The sequence below is a fragment of the Hermetia illucens genome, chromosome 3 (genome assembly GCF_905115235.1).
Source record: "Hermetia illucens chromosome 3, iHerIll2.2.curated.20191125, whole genome shotgun sequence".
Taxonomy (NCBI): Eukaryota; Metazoa; Arthropoda; class Insecta; order Diptera; family Stratiomyidae; genus Hermetia; species Hermetia illucens.
In genome coordinates this window covers 161,892,689-161,909,872 of record NC_051851.1, presented here as the reverse complement: position 1 = coordinate 161,909,872, position 17,184 = coordinate 161,892,689, and the positions used below count along the sequence as shown (strand labels likewise).

General features: G+C 41.3%; 1 protein-coding gene across 1 annotated transcript in view; it reads right to left on the bottom strand.

The window, feature by feature from the left end:
* Positions 1 to 5,079: 5,079 nt before the first annotated feature.
* LOC119651375 (integrator complex subunit 3 homolog) overlaps positions 5,080 to 17,184 on the bottom strand; it is an 87,271-nt gene continuing 75,166 nt past the window's right edge. Inside the window, exons 5-10 of the mRNA XM_038054950.1 lie at positions 15,960 to 16,775; positions 15,731 to 15,888; positions 15,518 to 15,662; positions 10,260 to 10,391; positions 5,920 to 6,108; positions 5,080 to 5,814 (exon numbers count right to left, since the gene is read on the bottom strand). Coding sequence (XP_037910878.1) covers positions 5,752 to 5,814; positions 5,920 to 6,108; positions 10,260 to 10,391; positions 15,518 to 15,662; positions 15,731 to 15,888; positions 15,960 to 16,775 — 1,503 coding nt within the window. The 3' untranslated portion in view covers positions 5,080 to 5,751. The remainder of the gene's footprint in view (positions 5,815 to 5,919; positions 6,109 to 10,259; positions 10,392 to 15,517; positions 15,663 to 15,730; positions 15,889 to 15,959; positions 16,776 to 17,184) is intronic.

Sequence of the window (17,184 nt, the reverse complement as noted above, 5' to 3'; positions counted from 1 at the left end):
AAACGTAAGCAAAGCAGCAAAGTTGCAGGATTGCTCTGGGTTCGTTTAAACAAAATCTATGGCATTGGATCAATGAAGGGGACTAGGATCTTCTTCGATAAGAGATCGAGGGTCTGCGTTCTGATGTCAAAATTGTTAGAGGCAACCATGCTGAGACTATTCTGTTCCCGGAACCTTTTTGTGGTCATCGATATTGTCTTGGCGGATGGTCTGCGAGAGTGGGGCCTACTAAAGGATGGATATACGGTTTACCCTTTTTTAAATGAAAGAAACGTCCTGTGTCGCCTTACAATTTGCGGTCTAAATCCTTCTTTCTGCATAGCATGCCCAATCTTTGTTAATCTATCCCCCTTGAAACCTTGGCTACTGTTGTATCAAATGTTACAAATGCACGAGAGGGAATACAACTGATTCCATTGATGGACCCGTTCAGAAAAAGTTCGACTCTTTGTAGATTCCCACAAGCACAAGCCTCCCTAGGAGGGAGAATGTAGCGGAGTATGAGGAGGAAACTATGACTATAATGCCTAACTACCTGAGCAACGTAAGATGCAACGACTTATCGCACTGGGTAATAAAATCTTGAAGGAATACCGAAATATTCATCAGAATACAAAAGTTAAAGGCATCAGGTTGACGTATGGCAAGGCCCAGGATGAAAAGGGAGTAAAGGCATCGGACGGAAAAGTGAACCAAGCAACACAAGTGGCGCCCACCCAAAACTCAGCAGAACGGTTGAACGGATCAACAAAGAAGCACACCCCTAAGAGAAAAAGGGCTCAACTCTAAAAAAAAGATGGAGCAAATAATGGAGACGGCTGAAGCTGCTAGCGAAATTCACGTAGCTGCAATTCCGAAGAAATGCTGTGGCCCCTCCAAGGAGGAGCGTGGAGAAAGGTGGCACCTCTAAAAAAGAGATACGAGGAGGATTCGACCGCAAGTTATTATCATTTCCAAACGAAGTGAAGGGCTATACAATGTCATTCTTTGGATAGTCAAGGCAGACCCAAGACTCATCAATCTGGGAGATAATCCTAGCCGCATTAGACGGTCCAAGCAATGCAGGAGATGCGAAGCGGAGAGGCACATCAGCAAGGACCGTGGACTTAGATTATTCACTGTGCAAAGGAAAGCAGGGTGTGGACTATTAGCACATTGCAGACAGCAGTAGGTGCGCGGCGACCAATTACACCGAGCGGTTCAAAAACTTATACTCGAGGTGTGGGAGAGCGTATCAATGTCTGACGACTGGTAAAGAGGCATTATTATGTCCCATACATAAAAAGGGAGATATCACGCAGTGCAGCAATTATAGAGGTATCATTCGAAATAAATTTCGAATGTTGTTACTCCTGCTGCGCCACATCACTCTACCCCCAGATGAAACCTAAGGGTTTCGGCGAGAGAACCCGGAACTGCCCTCTCCATCATACTGCGAAGCGAACGCGACGTTGTTTTGGACGCACACGGGTTTCAGCCTGGATAGGGAGACCGCCTTTCTGTGTCCTCCGATTTAGAGCTGGAAGAAATGCTCTCACCCCTCGAGAACACGGTACGGGCCTTCATGTGGAGGCTGCAGCGGCTTCCGGACGGCATCCGTCCTGACCAAGACGTGCGTGCACGTGTCCAGTTCCTTGGGCGCACAGACAGGTGCGGACGAGTGTCGGGTGGGAGGTGTGGCTTTGATGCGTTGAAGATTGTCCCTCAGCAAATGCAGCAATTCCGACTCTGTGAGACCCGATCTCTTGTCGAAGACCGGATCACTTGGGAGCCTTGGGTTCTCCCCGTATACGAGCTCGGCGGGGCTGGCAGCAAATTCCTCTCAGCGCGTTGTTCATAGGCCGAGTATAACGAGAGGCAAGGCTTGAGTCCAGGATGGGTCGTCGCGTGCCATAACGGCGGCTTTCAGCGTCCGGTGCCAACGTCCTAGCATCCCATTGGATTGCGGGTGGTATGCCGTAGTCCGCTGGCGTTTGAAACCCAGGAGCTTGCCTAACTCCGAGAAAAGGGTAGACTCAAATTGCATTCCTTGGTCAGTGATGATCACTGCAGGGACGCCAAAGCGAGGGATCCACTCTCAACAGAGGGCTTCGGCACAAGATTGCGCCGTAATGTCCTTCAGAGGTATTACCTCAGGCCACCGCGTAAACCTGTCGTTGATTGTAAGGCAATACTTGAAACCGTGCGAGTCTCGCAAAGGGCCTGTAATGTCGAGGTGTACAGTGTGGAACCGCTTGGTAGTGCGGGAAAATGAGCCAGCCCACTTCTTTTCTTACATGCCTGGTGACTTTACACTTGTGGCATGCGATGCACTCTCTGGCCCAGAGGTGTATATCCTTATTCATGGAGGGCCAGAAGTATTTCTCGGTGACTAGCTGATTTGTTGTCCTGATGCCTGCATGCGCTAAGTCGTGAACCGCGTGGAACACTTCCTTGCGAAAGGTGGCCGGCGTCCCATTTCTGGGTCTTCGCAGCAAAGAGAGAGGTTCGAGTCGATGATGGGCAACTCTCGAAATTTGTATTTTTAGTTGGATTTGAGGCTTTGAAGTACTGCGCCATCCTCCTGCGCCTTGGCGATATCCGAGAAGTCGAGTGAGGCGGGGACGTTTACCTCCGAGACACGTAACAAAGCGTTAGCAACTATATGGTCCTTCTCGGACACGTGATGTATGTCGGATGTGAACTGGGTTATAAAGTTCAGGTGTTGAAGCTGACGAGGGGACGATTTGTCGGGCTTTTATTTCAAAGCATACGTGAGAGGCTTATGGTCCGTGAACACTGTGAAAGGCCTGCCTTCCAGGGAGAAGCGAAAGTATTTAATGCTCAAGTATGCGGCGAGCAGTTCTCGATCGTAGGTGCTGTAGTTCCGTTGAGCGGGGTTCAATTGCTTAGAGAAGAAGCTCAACGGCTGGCAGACCTGATTCACATTTTGGTGAAGAGCAGCACCTACTGCCATGTCAGAGGCATCAACGAAAACGGATAGGGGTACATTTTGTAGAGGAAATACCAAGAGTGTAGCGTCAGCCAGTTATTGTCGGGATTTATCAAACGCGCGGACAGCCTCTTCAGACCACACAATCTCTCGTGTCCCTTTTGTTTTGGGGCACGCGTTCAAAACGGACTTGTGTTGGGCGGCCTTGGGCAGGAAACGACGATAGAAGTTTAGCATGTCCAAGAACCTCCGCAACTCCTTCACGGTTTTCAGATGCGGGAAAGTTGTGATTGCTTGCACCTTGTCTGGGTCGGGCTGTATTCCGTCAGGGGAAATGGAGTGGCCGAGGAATCTCACCTGTATCTTAAGGGGGAAAACACGGAGAAACCAACATTACTCATACCTCACGGGACATGGTGGTTGCTACAGACAAAATTTGTACCGCTTTGGGCTGGTTGATTTGTTGATTTGTCCTCTATACAGTGGCACACCGGAGTACGCAGAGAAGGTGATGTTTTACTGCTAACGAGTAGGCGCGACTTAGAAAAGGAATTTGAAAGATGCGCTCGGAAGTTGAAAATACAGCTGCGGAGGTGCTGAAGTTGAAGGAGAACTGGTTTACGGTTATTTCCGCAATTGTAAAAATACAAAAGGAGGAAGGAAGAGGAAAGCTGAAAAGAAGAGATGGGCGAGGACTCAAAAGCAAACCCACCTCGTGAAATAATACACGCGGGTTGGAGAAATCATGGGTGGTTTTTACTGGGTGTGAATCCCACTCCTCCATTAAAGGAGCACAACAGTCCGTGAGAACACAGGTACGAATTCGGCACCCTGAGTGATTCTTTTTTGTACCTTGGTTTTGTTTTTTTTTAAATCACATTCCACGAAATGTGTCCAAATGAAGGCTGAATTGGATACCAACAATTACATACACACATGTATCAATTATTAATATAATAAATGATTAATAAGAATATATTTATTCTCTTTCACTTTTTTATATACCATTAGCGTACAGAAATTTACAAATTTCTTTCATTTATCACTTTCTACTTGACTGTCTTAAATTATTCTACTTATATTAAATCTAATTATGTCTAGAAATTGTTTATACAGATCATTAGTTACAATTCACCACACACGGTAAAATTCTAGAATTTCAGAAAAGAAAATTCTTTCTTTTTCTCCATTCGTAAATTATTTTTCATCATTGTACATCCGTTTTCACTCTGTCAACCAGAATTACTCAATTGGATATACTAGCATTATCTCTATATTATCATTTTGTTTGTTGACATGTTTCTAGGTTACTATTTCGGTTGGTGGAAGTTTTTCAACTTGATTTCTATGCATATGTGTTTGTCTCTTAATTCTTTCGTTTCGTTTTGTAAGTGGGTTACTGTGGTTGATTTGTATTTGGTCCTAAGAAATAAATTGTGGTTTCAGCGGTAATTCTATTTGAGGATGACTGACTTAAGGGGGATCGTTTCCAGTCGGTTACTTCTATTTGTACAATATCCTGTTAGTTCATTTCGTAAGATTATGACTGTTCAGTGGAAACCTGTAAGGTTATCAGGACATCATAAGTTCTCTGATATTGATGATGTACTTCCTTCATCATAGCAGAAAAATTATATAACCTGCATTGGGGCCATCTATTTTTTGTTTGTGGGCATGTTTTAAGGATGAAATGTTGCAACTTGCCGAAAGCAAGCAAGGTTGGAGTTGAATGTTATGGCTCAAACCATTTTTTGATTATAGGCTAGCGTTAAGGGTACTAGTGCAGTGGATGTTCTTCAGTGGCTGAAGTCGCACTTTAAAGTGAAATTTGCTTTCTGGAAACAAAGAGTCAAGCTCATCCGAGAGATAATCTCCAAATAATCCAATTTTGTCACTGCCCTTAACTTTGGCCAAACATATTAGCAGATCCACCGTTTAAATTCTGCAAGCAGAAATTAAGCGCCAAGGAGGCGGCTTTTTACCTTTACTCTATCCTTTGAGCAGCAAGGAATTTTCCTGTATACCATGCTCAAATCAGATGTGAATGAAGCTAGAATTTCTATGTGCTGAAGCAATCTCTCAATGTTCACACTCCCACAATGACGCAATAAAAAGAAGTAACAAAACGAAGAAAAACTGGCTTTAAATTGGTTTTTTTGTTAAATTTTGTGTGTATTTTTGTTGGTTTGTTGCATTCTTACTTTACAATAATATTTACATAGATTTTAGCATCAGCCGTTTTTGAGTTTTCATTTTATTCACTTTTTTTTCTTATTTATGCTTTTTTTGTAACTGAAGTTTTTTATGTAATACAAATAGGAATTCTGTAACTGGAATTTACAGAAAGAAATATAACTAGAACAGAAAATACTATAATAATTTGTTATTTTATCAAAATTTCAAGTACTTTATTTGTTTTAGAAAAAGAAAAAATAAAGAAAAAACTAATAATAATAATAACTAAAAAAAACAAGGGTAAACCGTATTATATAATAATAACTCGATCCATATATATATATTAATGACATTATCTGAAATTCAAACAATTTCAACTTTCGTTTTCATTTTAAAAATAAAAGCTTAAACGATAAAAAAATGAGAAATAACAAAACGCCAAAAGGGGAGAGGATGCTATTAAAGAAGGTAGAACGGTTTGCTTTGTTGGTGCTGGCCAGCATTGAAACATTTCTCCGTGATTTTTTTTTCTGCCATGAGTAGAGTCTATTAATGCTCTTTGAAGATTAGCGCACTTAATTCTAGTATTCGACAACTAAGCAGCTCCAATCATTTGAATTTGAAATGTTGATGAGTGGTTGCTGTCAGTCAGAATCGCTGATGGCCTTTTTCCGTCGTTTCGACTGTATTGGTTTTGAATAGCTATCCTGGAAGGTGTTAATAGAAAATAGAAGTTAATAAACCAATCGGGAAGGATTATTATAGTCTCACAACAATTTTACTACTTCAATAATGTCAGACCAACAACTTACATCACTTGATTCCTCGTCACTAGAGTACATGTTGTTAACTGGTTCCGGGTTCTTTTTATTGCTACTGTTAGAGCTGCTTGTATCTTTTTTACTGCTTGGCTGCTTTCGACCTCGTGCACTGCTACCTCTCCGACCAACTCCACTGGTTTCGTCTTCGGCGGCCAATGCGAATAGGTCACTATATTGTTTCTGAAACAAAAAAAAAAAAAACATAAGTAAAAAGGTAATTAAAGGACTCAGTGTGTTGTTGTTTGGTTTGTTATTCTTCGCAAGTAAAACTTCTAAATTTACGATTACGTAACTGCAGGAAGGAATATGAGTAGATAGTATCCATTTGCCAAGGAGAATTGAGCTTTATTGGAATAACAAGAATGATTTTTAACATATTCAAGCGGTCAACTCCGCCATAGACGGTTCCAAGCCCGTTTGTTGCTGTAGATTTTAGTTGTCCCACGACGTTCCGGCAAGTTGAGAGAGCTAAGCTCTCTAGTCCGGCTCACAGTGATCGTACTTTGGGGCGAGAAATGGTCAGGTTTTTGTCCTATGTGTGCCAGCTGTTACCCGGTTTTTGGGCACTGGGCCCTGCGTTGCAAGACTCGTCGTAGGTTAGATAACCCCTGTATGTTTCAACAGGTTTTGTGACGACACGACAGGCAGATGAAAGAGGGGATATATGAGATGGGTGGACTGAACTATGAAGGGTGCTTTGGGATACGTAACGCCTTGTGACTTGCGATATTAATATTTTCTCACAAAAAGGAAGGTAAAATAAATATGAAATAAAATGTGAGAGAAGACGCATAGTCCTAAAGTTTAATTCTTGATTCTTTTAGGAAACTGATCAACCCCTCAATATGGAATTGGTTTCCGTCTTTACAAAAAAAACTCTTAGGGAGTTGGAAGACTCTTTTCAATTGAATTTGTTCCTAGCCACAATGTGCTTCCTACACTCAAAAATAAAGTAGGTCTGTTTCCTGCACACCACACTTTAGACAATTGTTATTGTTGATTTTGCCAATCTTCCGAAAGAAAGGTTTGCAGTAGACATGCTTTGAGTAAAGTCAGTTGAAGGTTTTTACAATCGCTACACTATTTGTTGAGATGAAAACTGATATTTTAATGGGCAGTTCCGGAAAGATTGCCGCGAGGGAAAAGATAAGTTCGTCGAAGATCTGTGTTAATACCAATCAGCTCTGCAACTCGTGCGGGCATTGATTGGTATGAATTTTCAATAAAATCGTCCGCAATTTCATTAAGCCATGTGTTTTCTAAAGTTTTTTTTCTAGATTTGCTTTGTTTTTTATCGATCTTTGTTGCAGTCGCCGCTTTATGAACGCCCATAAGATTTCTATAGGATTCAAATCTGGACTGTTTCCTCGCCATGGCAACGACTGTATGCCAAGCTCCTTTTTCCAAGATGTTACTTGTGAATAAAAACCGTACTGAGGATGAAACAGATACACAATTTGATACGTTTACTTACAGTATGAGCTCTATGACACGGAGTCGAATCGTTCTGAAACAGAGAACACAACTCGCCTCTAATCGTTCTCAGTCTAGTCACGTTGTTTCAATGCCCATGGCTTTTTTCGAGCGTAGATTTCGTTAAAATTGGCTTTTTTGCTGGCCTTAGAGTTCCGAGTCCTAATTCATTCAACAGTCGTTGGACCATTCTCACACTAACTGACACATTTTCCGCTTCCAACAATTTAAATCTACTTCGCAAGGATGCTCGTTCTAATGACCACCTGGCCTGGGGATTAATCACCTGCTTCCACTCGCTCCCTTGCTTTCGTCCAAAACTGCTGTCTCTGGCATACTTTTTAAAAAAAATTCTAATACTTGCCTCAGAACAATTGATTTTTCTCCCTATTTCCCTATTACTATCACCCCGTTCCCGCAAAACCAGGGCCTTTTTCTCAACACTTTTTTCACGCAAAATTAGGGGTTTCACTCTCTCTCCTTCCAAATCTCCAAGCAAAATGATACTGAACTAAATCTGAATATGGCAATCCTTTTATAACAACAATTTAAATGTTGTCTAGACGTAATTAAAAAGGTGGAATCATAAAAGTGTTGAGCACGAACATTATTTTGTCAGGCACTACATCCTTATCGAATACAACATATTGATGAGCATAAGGCCGTCTTTAAAAATCCTTTTTTCCTAGGCGCTACGCTGGTTGCGGGTCATATTCCGAACAGGCATCACAGGCCCTGGCTATTTGCGGAATTGTGAGGGCGGATCGATTAACGTAAGGTTTTGAAAGTTCAATGTATCGCCGCTTGTGTTGAAGAACATGACGCGCTCGAATTTCGATACCGAGCAAAATATCGTGCAGTGTAGTGTGTGTCGAAATAAGAGGAACTTTGCTAATGCGCTGATCAGGGAAACAGAAGTTGCTGCAAAAAAATAATGACCAATGATTTCAGAACCGTATACGTTAACGGTCAGTTCCTTATTCAGGATGGTAAGTAGCTGGTGAGGTTAGAGAAGTACTTCACCACGATCCTTAATCGCAGAACATTCGCCCCATGTGGAACTTGGCTAGTCAGATTCAAGCTATTTTTTACCAAAATCTGGAATCGTGGAATTAAAATTTCAAGGTCGTGGCCAGCGAAAGCCAGGCTGCCTGATGAGTTTGGGAATTGATCAGTTGGATTTGGAAGAGGAGCTTGTTGGCTTCGGCAGAATCAGAAGTTGATTCGAAGTCACTAGAAGTGTCGGTGTGAAGATTTGGACAGAAAAGGATTGAAATTGAGTGGAAATGTGTGAAGATGCGTTAGATCAATTTATCAATGCGCTAATAGACAATATTTGATTAGAATCGGCTCAGTATTTATGTCAATGGTGTATACACATGTGTATCTTGGAGTTTGGCAAAATATGATGGAATATTTTGTATTCTTGGCTATGTACGAATGGACAAACATGCATCGAGAGTTTCTCACATAAGATGAACACAAAACCTTTAAACCCGAAGTGTGCAGCTTCCGGTATCTCCCGAAAGACTTTCCTTTCGAATGTGTTTGCAAATTGGAGGCTTGGGTTAGGGTCCAGGTTTCGTACGCTTAGCATAGCACTGGTTGTATGGTGGTTTTGTATACGCAAAGCTTTGTGCTTCTGTGCACATGCTTCGATTTCATTATGGGAAGGACCAAGAAGATTGATGCATAGTCCAACTTCTTTCGCAGTAGTGTCAAGAGTATGTAGAAGTTTCTCTGCGTTGGTCGGTCCGAGATCTATACGATCGTATGCTTGCTTGAAATCGACAAAGATTTGGTACACGTCAACGTTATATTCCCAACGCTTTTGCAGGATTAGTTTAATGGTAAAAAAGGTGGTTAGTTGTGGAGCGACCCGGCCTGAAACCGCCTTGGTACTCGTCATTTTACTACCTTTTTATTTTCTCATTTCTTTTTACTCCATTTTTCTTTATGATATTTTAAAACTTTTTTTAGCTTTTAATGACAATAATCGTTGGCGCAACAATCCGTTTTGGATCAGGGCTTTGAAGTGTGTTAGAGCACTTCATTCAAGGCGGTAATGTTGCACTACATACACTGTAGGAGGCAATGTAGTTAGCATTACGCTCGCCCGAGATTATTACCCTGATTTGACTCAGGTACTCATTCCCAGCTGAGTCGGCAGGTATCTGACATCCAATCACGACAACAAATGCCTCTGCCGCCAGTGAGATTTGAACCGTGACCTTCGGCTAGGACAGCCCAGCGTTCTAACCACTTGAACCATCCGGACAAAACCTTTGGATTTTTTTTTTAAATCTATCTTTTTTTTAAAAAAAATCTACCTTTTTTTGTTTATGGTTGAGTGAATTATACAGACGAATTGCAGCTATACCTCTCTTTGGTCTGAGGACTTCCTCTTTCCCTCTTGCTTTCGAAACCCGTAACTTTCACCTTGAAAAGCAGACACCCTCAAATATAATGGCCTGAGGATGCCAAAGAAGGAAGGGGACCCCAAAGGCTGTGCCCCACAATGCATCTCGCGAGCATATTCACGAGCTTGGCAAGCATGCGCGTGTCGACGGTTTTTGGGATAGCTCTCTCCTCTTGATGGTTTCCCACTTAGGGCATTTAGGAAAGACCTTTTGGACATCGCTAATCGCATTTTGTCATTAAAACCAAATATAACAAGCACTAAGTAAATTATCCTTGGTCTGAAGCTACAGCTAACGAAGTCTGGAAAGCAAATTATTTTCATCCAAGACTCTTAATAGCCCAGAGGGAAAAATGAAAAAAAAAATACTAATTTAACACTTCATTTCGTGAATATTGAGTTAATTTCATATATTTAAAATAAAATAATCATATCTTACCTTTGTACTATCACTACTGTGCGCAAATGCCTGTTGCAATGCCCTCTGCATCGCATCTTGTACATATAGACCTGTACCCGTGCCATTACCATGTCGACAACTTCTTCGAAAATGCTCCAGATGACTTAGAAGCTGAAAAAAAGTATTTTAGTTGAAAATGGATTTCTGAAAATTGTTATTTTTAATTATTTGAGTAAAGCAAAACTGCATTATCACAAGCAATTCATTTGGAAACAATTTTACAGATAATAGTGACAATAAAAATTGGTAGAGGTAAGTATGAATCCTCATATAAGCAGTGAATGACATCACTTTACGACAAGTTTAGGAAAAGTCAATAATTGGAGAGTTTTGACGTTAGCTGCAAGAGGAGGGGGAAAGAGCCATCAAAAACTAGACTTATAGACAGGAAGTTCCTAGAATCTATCCAACCGAACAAAATTACGGTAATGTTCTATACAAAATACATCCCCATAAAATTAATAAATTGAATTATTACTTCATTCCAAAAATACAAAATTTAAACCACAATATAGTGCACGATACTGATTTAGTTCAAATCCTATTATTAACAGAATCCTGAGCATTTTGTGCGATAGTATCGAAAGTTGAAACTGCAACAAGCATAGTTGGCTATTGCAATCCAGATGAATATAGCAGCCGCCTTCGAAACACTACCTTAGAATCAATGTTGTCAGCTGCCAGGAAATATAGTATAAAAGACATTATATGCAAATCTACAAAAGTTATTAGAGGCCAAAAGTATATTCGTGCCCTGGGAAAGAGAGAAAAGGACGTGGCTGCGAACCAGTTGCTGCTCTTTCTCCCAAGGGTGCCATACTCTAATCGGAAAAAAATCTTGCAAATGATTGCAGAGCTGGTAGAATAACCTTTGAGTTTAGTAGAAGGGTTATAAGCCCAAGAAAATCTTACGATAAATTTCCCCTGTTCGTTAAAAAGAGGAAGCTGAACTCTTCTAACTAACTAACGAAATGCCAACCTCAACGCTAGAGATAGGCATTAATTTTACGTCACTGAAAAACTGCTTCGATTCCAAGGCCAAGATAACGAGTTAGGGAGGAATGAAATCTATGGAATGCTGACCATCTCACGAACCACAGAAAACGGAACGAAGGGTTGGATAGATGGCGTGAGCTCAAGGTACGACATATTAAAATTACTAAAATAATTAATTTAGGTGGAAATGTATGCCAAAAAAAAACTTATGTGTCACGAAGAATCTACAAGGGAAGTAACAACGTGATAAAATTCATATTTTCCCCGATAGCTAGGCGGCATTAAAAGCTATCGCATTGTTTCAAACCAGGTCTAAACTAGGGTAGAACCTTACAACCCTGGCTGCCAAAAGGAAAGATAACGTTCAAATGGATAGTGGGACAGGAAGGTATTAAAGATGAGAGAGAGAGAATGAAGAAAAAGATCGCAAACACCATTTGTGGGATAGGTACTTGCGCTTAATTGCAGCAAAGCTGCAGATGTGAGACATAAGTAAGACTTTTGTTTAAGAATTGAGGGATTCCTAAGTCTGCCATCCACTTAATGGCAGAGCAGACCAGTTGGAAAGCAACATGCTTTCGCGCTTGTGGTCCATGGAGCCCTCATCCTTGGGCAAGCACCCAACATGCAAAATTCAAGACTTGTGGACTGGCGGACTTAGGAATGCCTCAATTCTGGAACAAAATTTTATTTTAACCTGCTCAGGCTTAGGCCTAAAATTTAACAAGGCGGAGTTCCTGACCGGGAACCTTGTGGCTATTCAAGTCTCATTGGAAGCCGGGAGGAGCACTCGAGAGGCAGTCGTGGCATCGAGATACTTCCCAGGAGACGAAATCCGGGCTCCACCGGAACAAGTCGCAAAACTGGTGAAGTATTGTGAGAAGAGGGCATTACCACTTCTCCTCGGCTGCGATGTCAACACCCACCACGAAGTCTGGGGAAGCAGCGATGCCAATCGAAGAGATGAGTACCTTCTTGAATTTATTCTTAGCAATAAGCAATAAGACAGTTAAGTCATGTACCATAGTGGAACAGGAACCTGGCCAGAATGAGAACAGAGGTACGAAAACTGTTCAACCGGTCAAAACAAACCGGGGACAGACAGGTACAAAAATGCACTGATTCCGTATAGCAACGCGATCAGCGGAGCAAAACGGAACAGCTTCAGGGATTTCCGTGAGGGGATCAAACAGATCACAGAAGCAACCAAGCTTTACAAGGCTGTAGTCAAAGACGAGGGAATATTCTCTGTCTGTTTGAAGAAGGAAGATGGGACATTTTCCGACAATGAGGAGGATAGAGTACACCTGCTTCTCAGAACTCATTTCCCGGGGTCCTACCCCACGGTGGCAGGCGACAACATTCTGCCTGGCACCCCAACAACGAATAAAAGGAGAACAAAGAAGAACCGGAAACTAGCAAAAGAGGTATGCTCAGAAGCTAGGCTAAGGTGAGCGGTGGAACTTCTAAACCACTGAAATCACCCGGATTAGGTGACATTTTCCCAGAACTAATTCAGAGAGGCCCAGCAATCACCTTAGAGTCTCTTCTGAGAGTAGTAAGGGGGAGCATAGCACTGGGATACATACCAAGGGCATGAAAACTGCCAAAAGTGGTCTTTATTCCGAAAGCGAGTAAAAAGGATCCTTTTCACCCTAAATCTTTCAGACCAATTTGCTTAACATCGCTCGTACTCAAAACGGTGGAGAACGTCATAGACAACTATATTAGAACTAACGTTTTAAAGCGTAACCCCTTACAGCACTATCAACACGCTTACCGGGTAGGACGGTCAACTGAAACTGCTCTGTATCAGCTGAGAGAGGTACTACGGGATGCCATAGTAACAAAAGAAATTGCACTGTGCGCATTTTTGGATGTCGAAGGAGCATTCGACAACACATCGCACACAAAGATACAATATGCCCTGAGCCGCAAAGGATTGGGAAACACCCTGGCATTCTGCATGGGCAAAATGCTAGAAAGCAGGCAAATAGAGGTACCGACAGGTACAAATTCTATTATCATGAACACCACTCAAGGTGTCCACAGGGTGGGGTACTATCGCCGCTGATGCGGAGTATGGTAGTGGATGAACTCCTGGACGTGTTAACAAATACTGGAATACAAGTCCAAATATGAAGATACCCTATACTACATTGGATATATACTGCAATAGTAAGGCCAATGATTACCTATGGAGCGGTAATCTTGGCAGAAAGAACCGAACTCAGCACACAAGCCAGAGAATTACATAAGCTCCAAAGACTGGCTTGCGTGTGTACCAGTGGGGTAATGAGGACATGCCCAACGGCATCCCTGGAGGTTCTTCTGGGATTAACCCCTCTCCATCTGCACATACAGATGCAGGCAAGAAGGGAAATATGCAGGGTGTCCGGGAGTATCAGATTGATATTCTTTCTAGGCGGTATCGCGAATTACTGATACCAATGTATAACATAACAACCAGGTTTCACTTCGATAAGAAGTTTGAAACACGTTGGAGTAACAAGGCAAACTGGGAGAGCGTGGCTACAACCTACGGCTTAAACCAGCAACTGATTACTTGGTACACTGACGGAACCTTCACAGCAGAGGGAGCGGGTACCGGTGTCATTGGTCAAGGAAAATGTACTTCGAGCAAATGGGTAGGTACACTAGCATATTCCAGGCGGAAATATACGCCATAGACAGATGTGCCTCCTTTAATTTCCAAAGGAACTGCAGGGGCAGAACATTGCTATTCTCACCGATAGCCAAGCAGCGATCAAGGCACTTAGGTCCAACCCGGTGAACTCTTAACTGGTATGGGAATGCCTTGAAAGATTGAATACACTCGGCTCGTCCAACAAGGTCTGGATACTGTGGGTTCCAGGCCATGCTGGCTTGGGAGGCAATGAGGCAGCGGACGAACTAGCCAAGAAGGGAGCAGGGATATCTTTACACGGGCCAGAACCCTTCTGAAGAATCGGAAACAGTTTCATGGCTATGACACTAAGAAATGAAGAGGAACGGTTGAGGGAACTATACTGGGCGGGCCTGCCACGGATGGAGCAGTCCAGGGTGCTTATTCGGGGATATGAGGCCATTGGCACAAAGGATTGCTTAAACCTCACCAAAAAGAACCTTTGAATCTTAGTGAGAATTCTCACTGGTCACTGTCAGCTAAACTATCACCTAGGGAAACTAGGGATATCTACGGACACTGCCTACAGGTTTTGTGCGGGGGATGATGAAACCTCTGTACTCGTCCTGGGACAGTGTTCGGCACTTGTGCAAAGTAGGTCGAGGCATCTGGGAGAACACTTAATACCAGATGCAAAGTTGAATGATCTGGAAGTAGAGAACATACTGAAGTGCCTGACGGTTATAGGCCTGCTTGAGATACTGTGATCAATAGGTACACTATAACCAGTAAAAGGGGCACAATAGTTCTTTAAGGACGCGGTGCGACTTTCCCTTAACAGAATAATAATAATAACTTGGTTCCGAGAAAAAGGACATTTATCGGAAAAAAACGTGATTTTTCAGGAGAGACGATTCATATTTCCCGATTTCTATTTTTCGAACTACAGCTGTTGTTTCAACATTCTTCTATCCCTGTAGAGTGGAGGGCGAGCGATTGATATCGATTCTATATGAACATTTGATATTATGAAGCCCGGAGAAGCTTCATGAACCTCAGATCAATTTGTGTTAGCTTCATTTCGCGTCATTTATTCTTAGTTTGTCGCGATGTCCCGAAGCACACGTGTTTTCAAAAAAAAAAGGAAAGTGTTTAGGGGTAAAAGACTTATGGAACGTCAGGAAGAGATCCCTTGACCTTTTCCCCCGGAGCCAGCAGGTTTGATTCTGAAGTACACCAAAAGGTGAACACCTCGGAATTCTCCGCCTCAGAAAAATCATTTTCTTCGTCCTTATCGAAAGTGAATGACCATTTAGAGGAGTATGACAGTTTCGAATCAAATGAAAATAATAATTTCATAAATTTAGGTATGATTTCATGGTCTGCTAACTCACAGATCATAACAATTAACTTCAATAATTTTTTTAAAATACTTCCAGTTGTTGGGGGGGGGACAATCTGAAGAATTTTTCAAAATTGATTTTTTTTCAATTTTTGCTACCCACTCCCCTTAAATCTTATTCTCCTTTAGAATTGTCATTTCATTAGGCGTATTATGTGGTACCAAATGTGCCACTTCTTTGGTTAAATGCTTACACGTATACAAAATACTCACTTGATCTGATGATGGTGAACTGTTTTGCGCTGAATTACTTTTGAGCGGTCTTTTTCTTTTATTTGGCGAACTATTTGGATATTTTGACGTTAACAAATTGGCTACGATTTCCGATAAGCTTTCCTCATAATCTTGACACCAAAACCTACAATACAAAGATAATTTTACATTTAATACATCGATTTTCAGTCTACTATAAAATCAGGAACTTACCTCAGTGCCGAAGTTACGAACGGATCACCCCGATTTTTTGTTTCTCTACTTAATAGTAACCTAATTAACTCTGCCGTGGGTTTTTCATTTTTCAACAAAAATAACATATAAGTTAAAGCTTCCGCATGGTTTGAAGATTCTAATTCTGGCAGTAGGTCCTGAAAAAATCATAAGAGAAATCAATAAACGGATGAGAAAAATAGTTTGGATTGCATGTGAGGGCACTCACCTGTAAGAATTCGATAGGCACATCGTGAGCTTGTACTAATTGCCATAAACAGAATTGTTCGAACGTCTCATAACACAAACTCTGTCGTACACAATCAATTAAACCATCATTTTTAAATAATACTAATTTACCCTGTGTTACACTATAGATTAAATCACGTAAATTTTTTGCGTCGATACAACTCAATATAATTTTTATAATTTCACTATTATTTATAACATTCGGCTTAAACTCCCGATAAATATCCGGCAATAGCCATAAAAATATTTGTGTATTCTCATTTTCTAGCAATTCTAAATCATGCGCTAAACATTTATCTAATTTATCGTCAATTGCATCACAAAGTTGTTTATAAACTGTCGCTTTATATTGATTTTGATTTGAATTTTTACGCGATTGTAATTTAGCATGGACCTTGAGAAAATAGAGTAGCATATAACCGACAGTTGGTAAGCGTTCGTGTAAATCAGCTAATAAGGTTTGATACGATTTTCGACATTTCTCCTCGTGTTGATGCATAGTCCGAAACAATGTGAAAACTGGATAACTAATACTTTCCGATAGAAGTTTCTCGTCCGTCTTACTATCGGGGAATATACTATTTGAGGGTAGGGTTTGTTTAAGAATTTTCGCAATATTACTAAATAAATATGTTTGTTGATCTAGATCTAGGTTTGATTGATTCAACGTTCGATAGTCACTGAGAAATGCATCGAAACTATTTGATGTTTTCAACGTTTGAAACTTGTCGAACGAATCTTGTATCGAGGCAGGTAATTCGATTTTTTCTATTACTGGTTTTTCTTTTAAGCGTACCTGAAAATGAGCAATAATGAGTTAGAATCTTGTTGTAATAATGTCTGACTTAAGGGGGTCATCCCGTGTGTCGGATTGGAGAAATCGATTGTTTTTGCATGAATTGTATCTATACATAGTGGAGAATATGTGGGCAAAGGGATTTTCCGATATTCCGAGTCGTTCAGAAATTACAGTGTTAAACAGGTAAGGAGTTTGCAGTCGCGGCTAGAGTACTCGATGAGAAAGAGCATTGAATATTTTTTTACCTGTTAGTTTTTTACCTGAGCCTTATAAATTCGAACACAGGTATAAATATAAAAAGATCGAAAACCAGTCAATTGTCTAAACTTATTTGCTGTTTGGAATAAAAAGGATAAACCAGTCTAGAGTGAGCACTGAAAGGCTTTCAAGCTATACTCAGTTATAT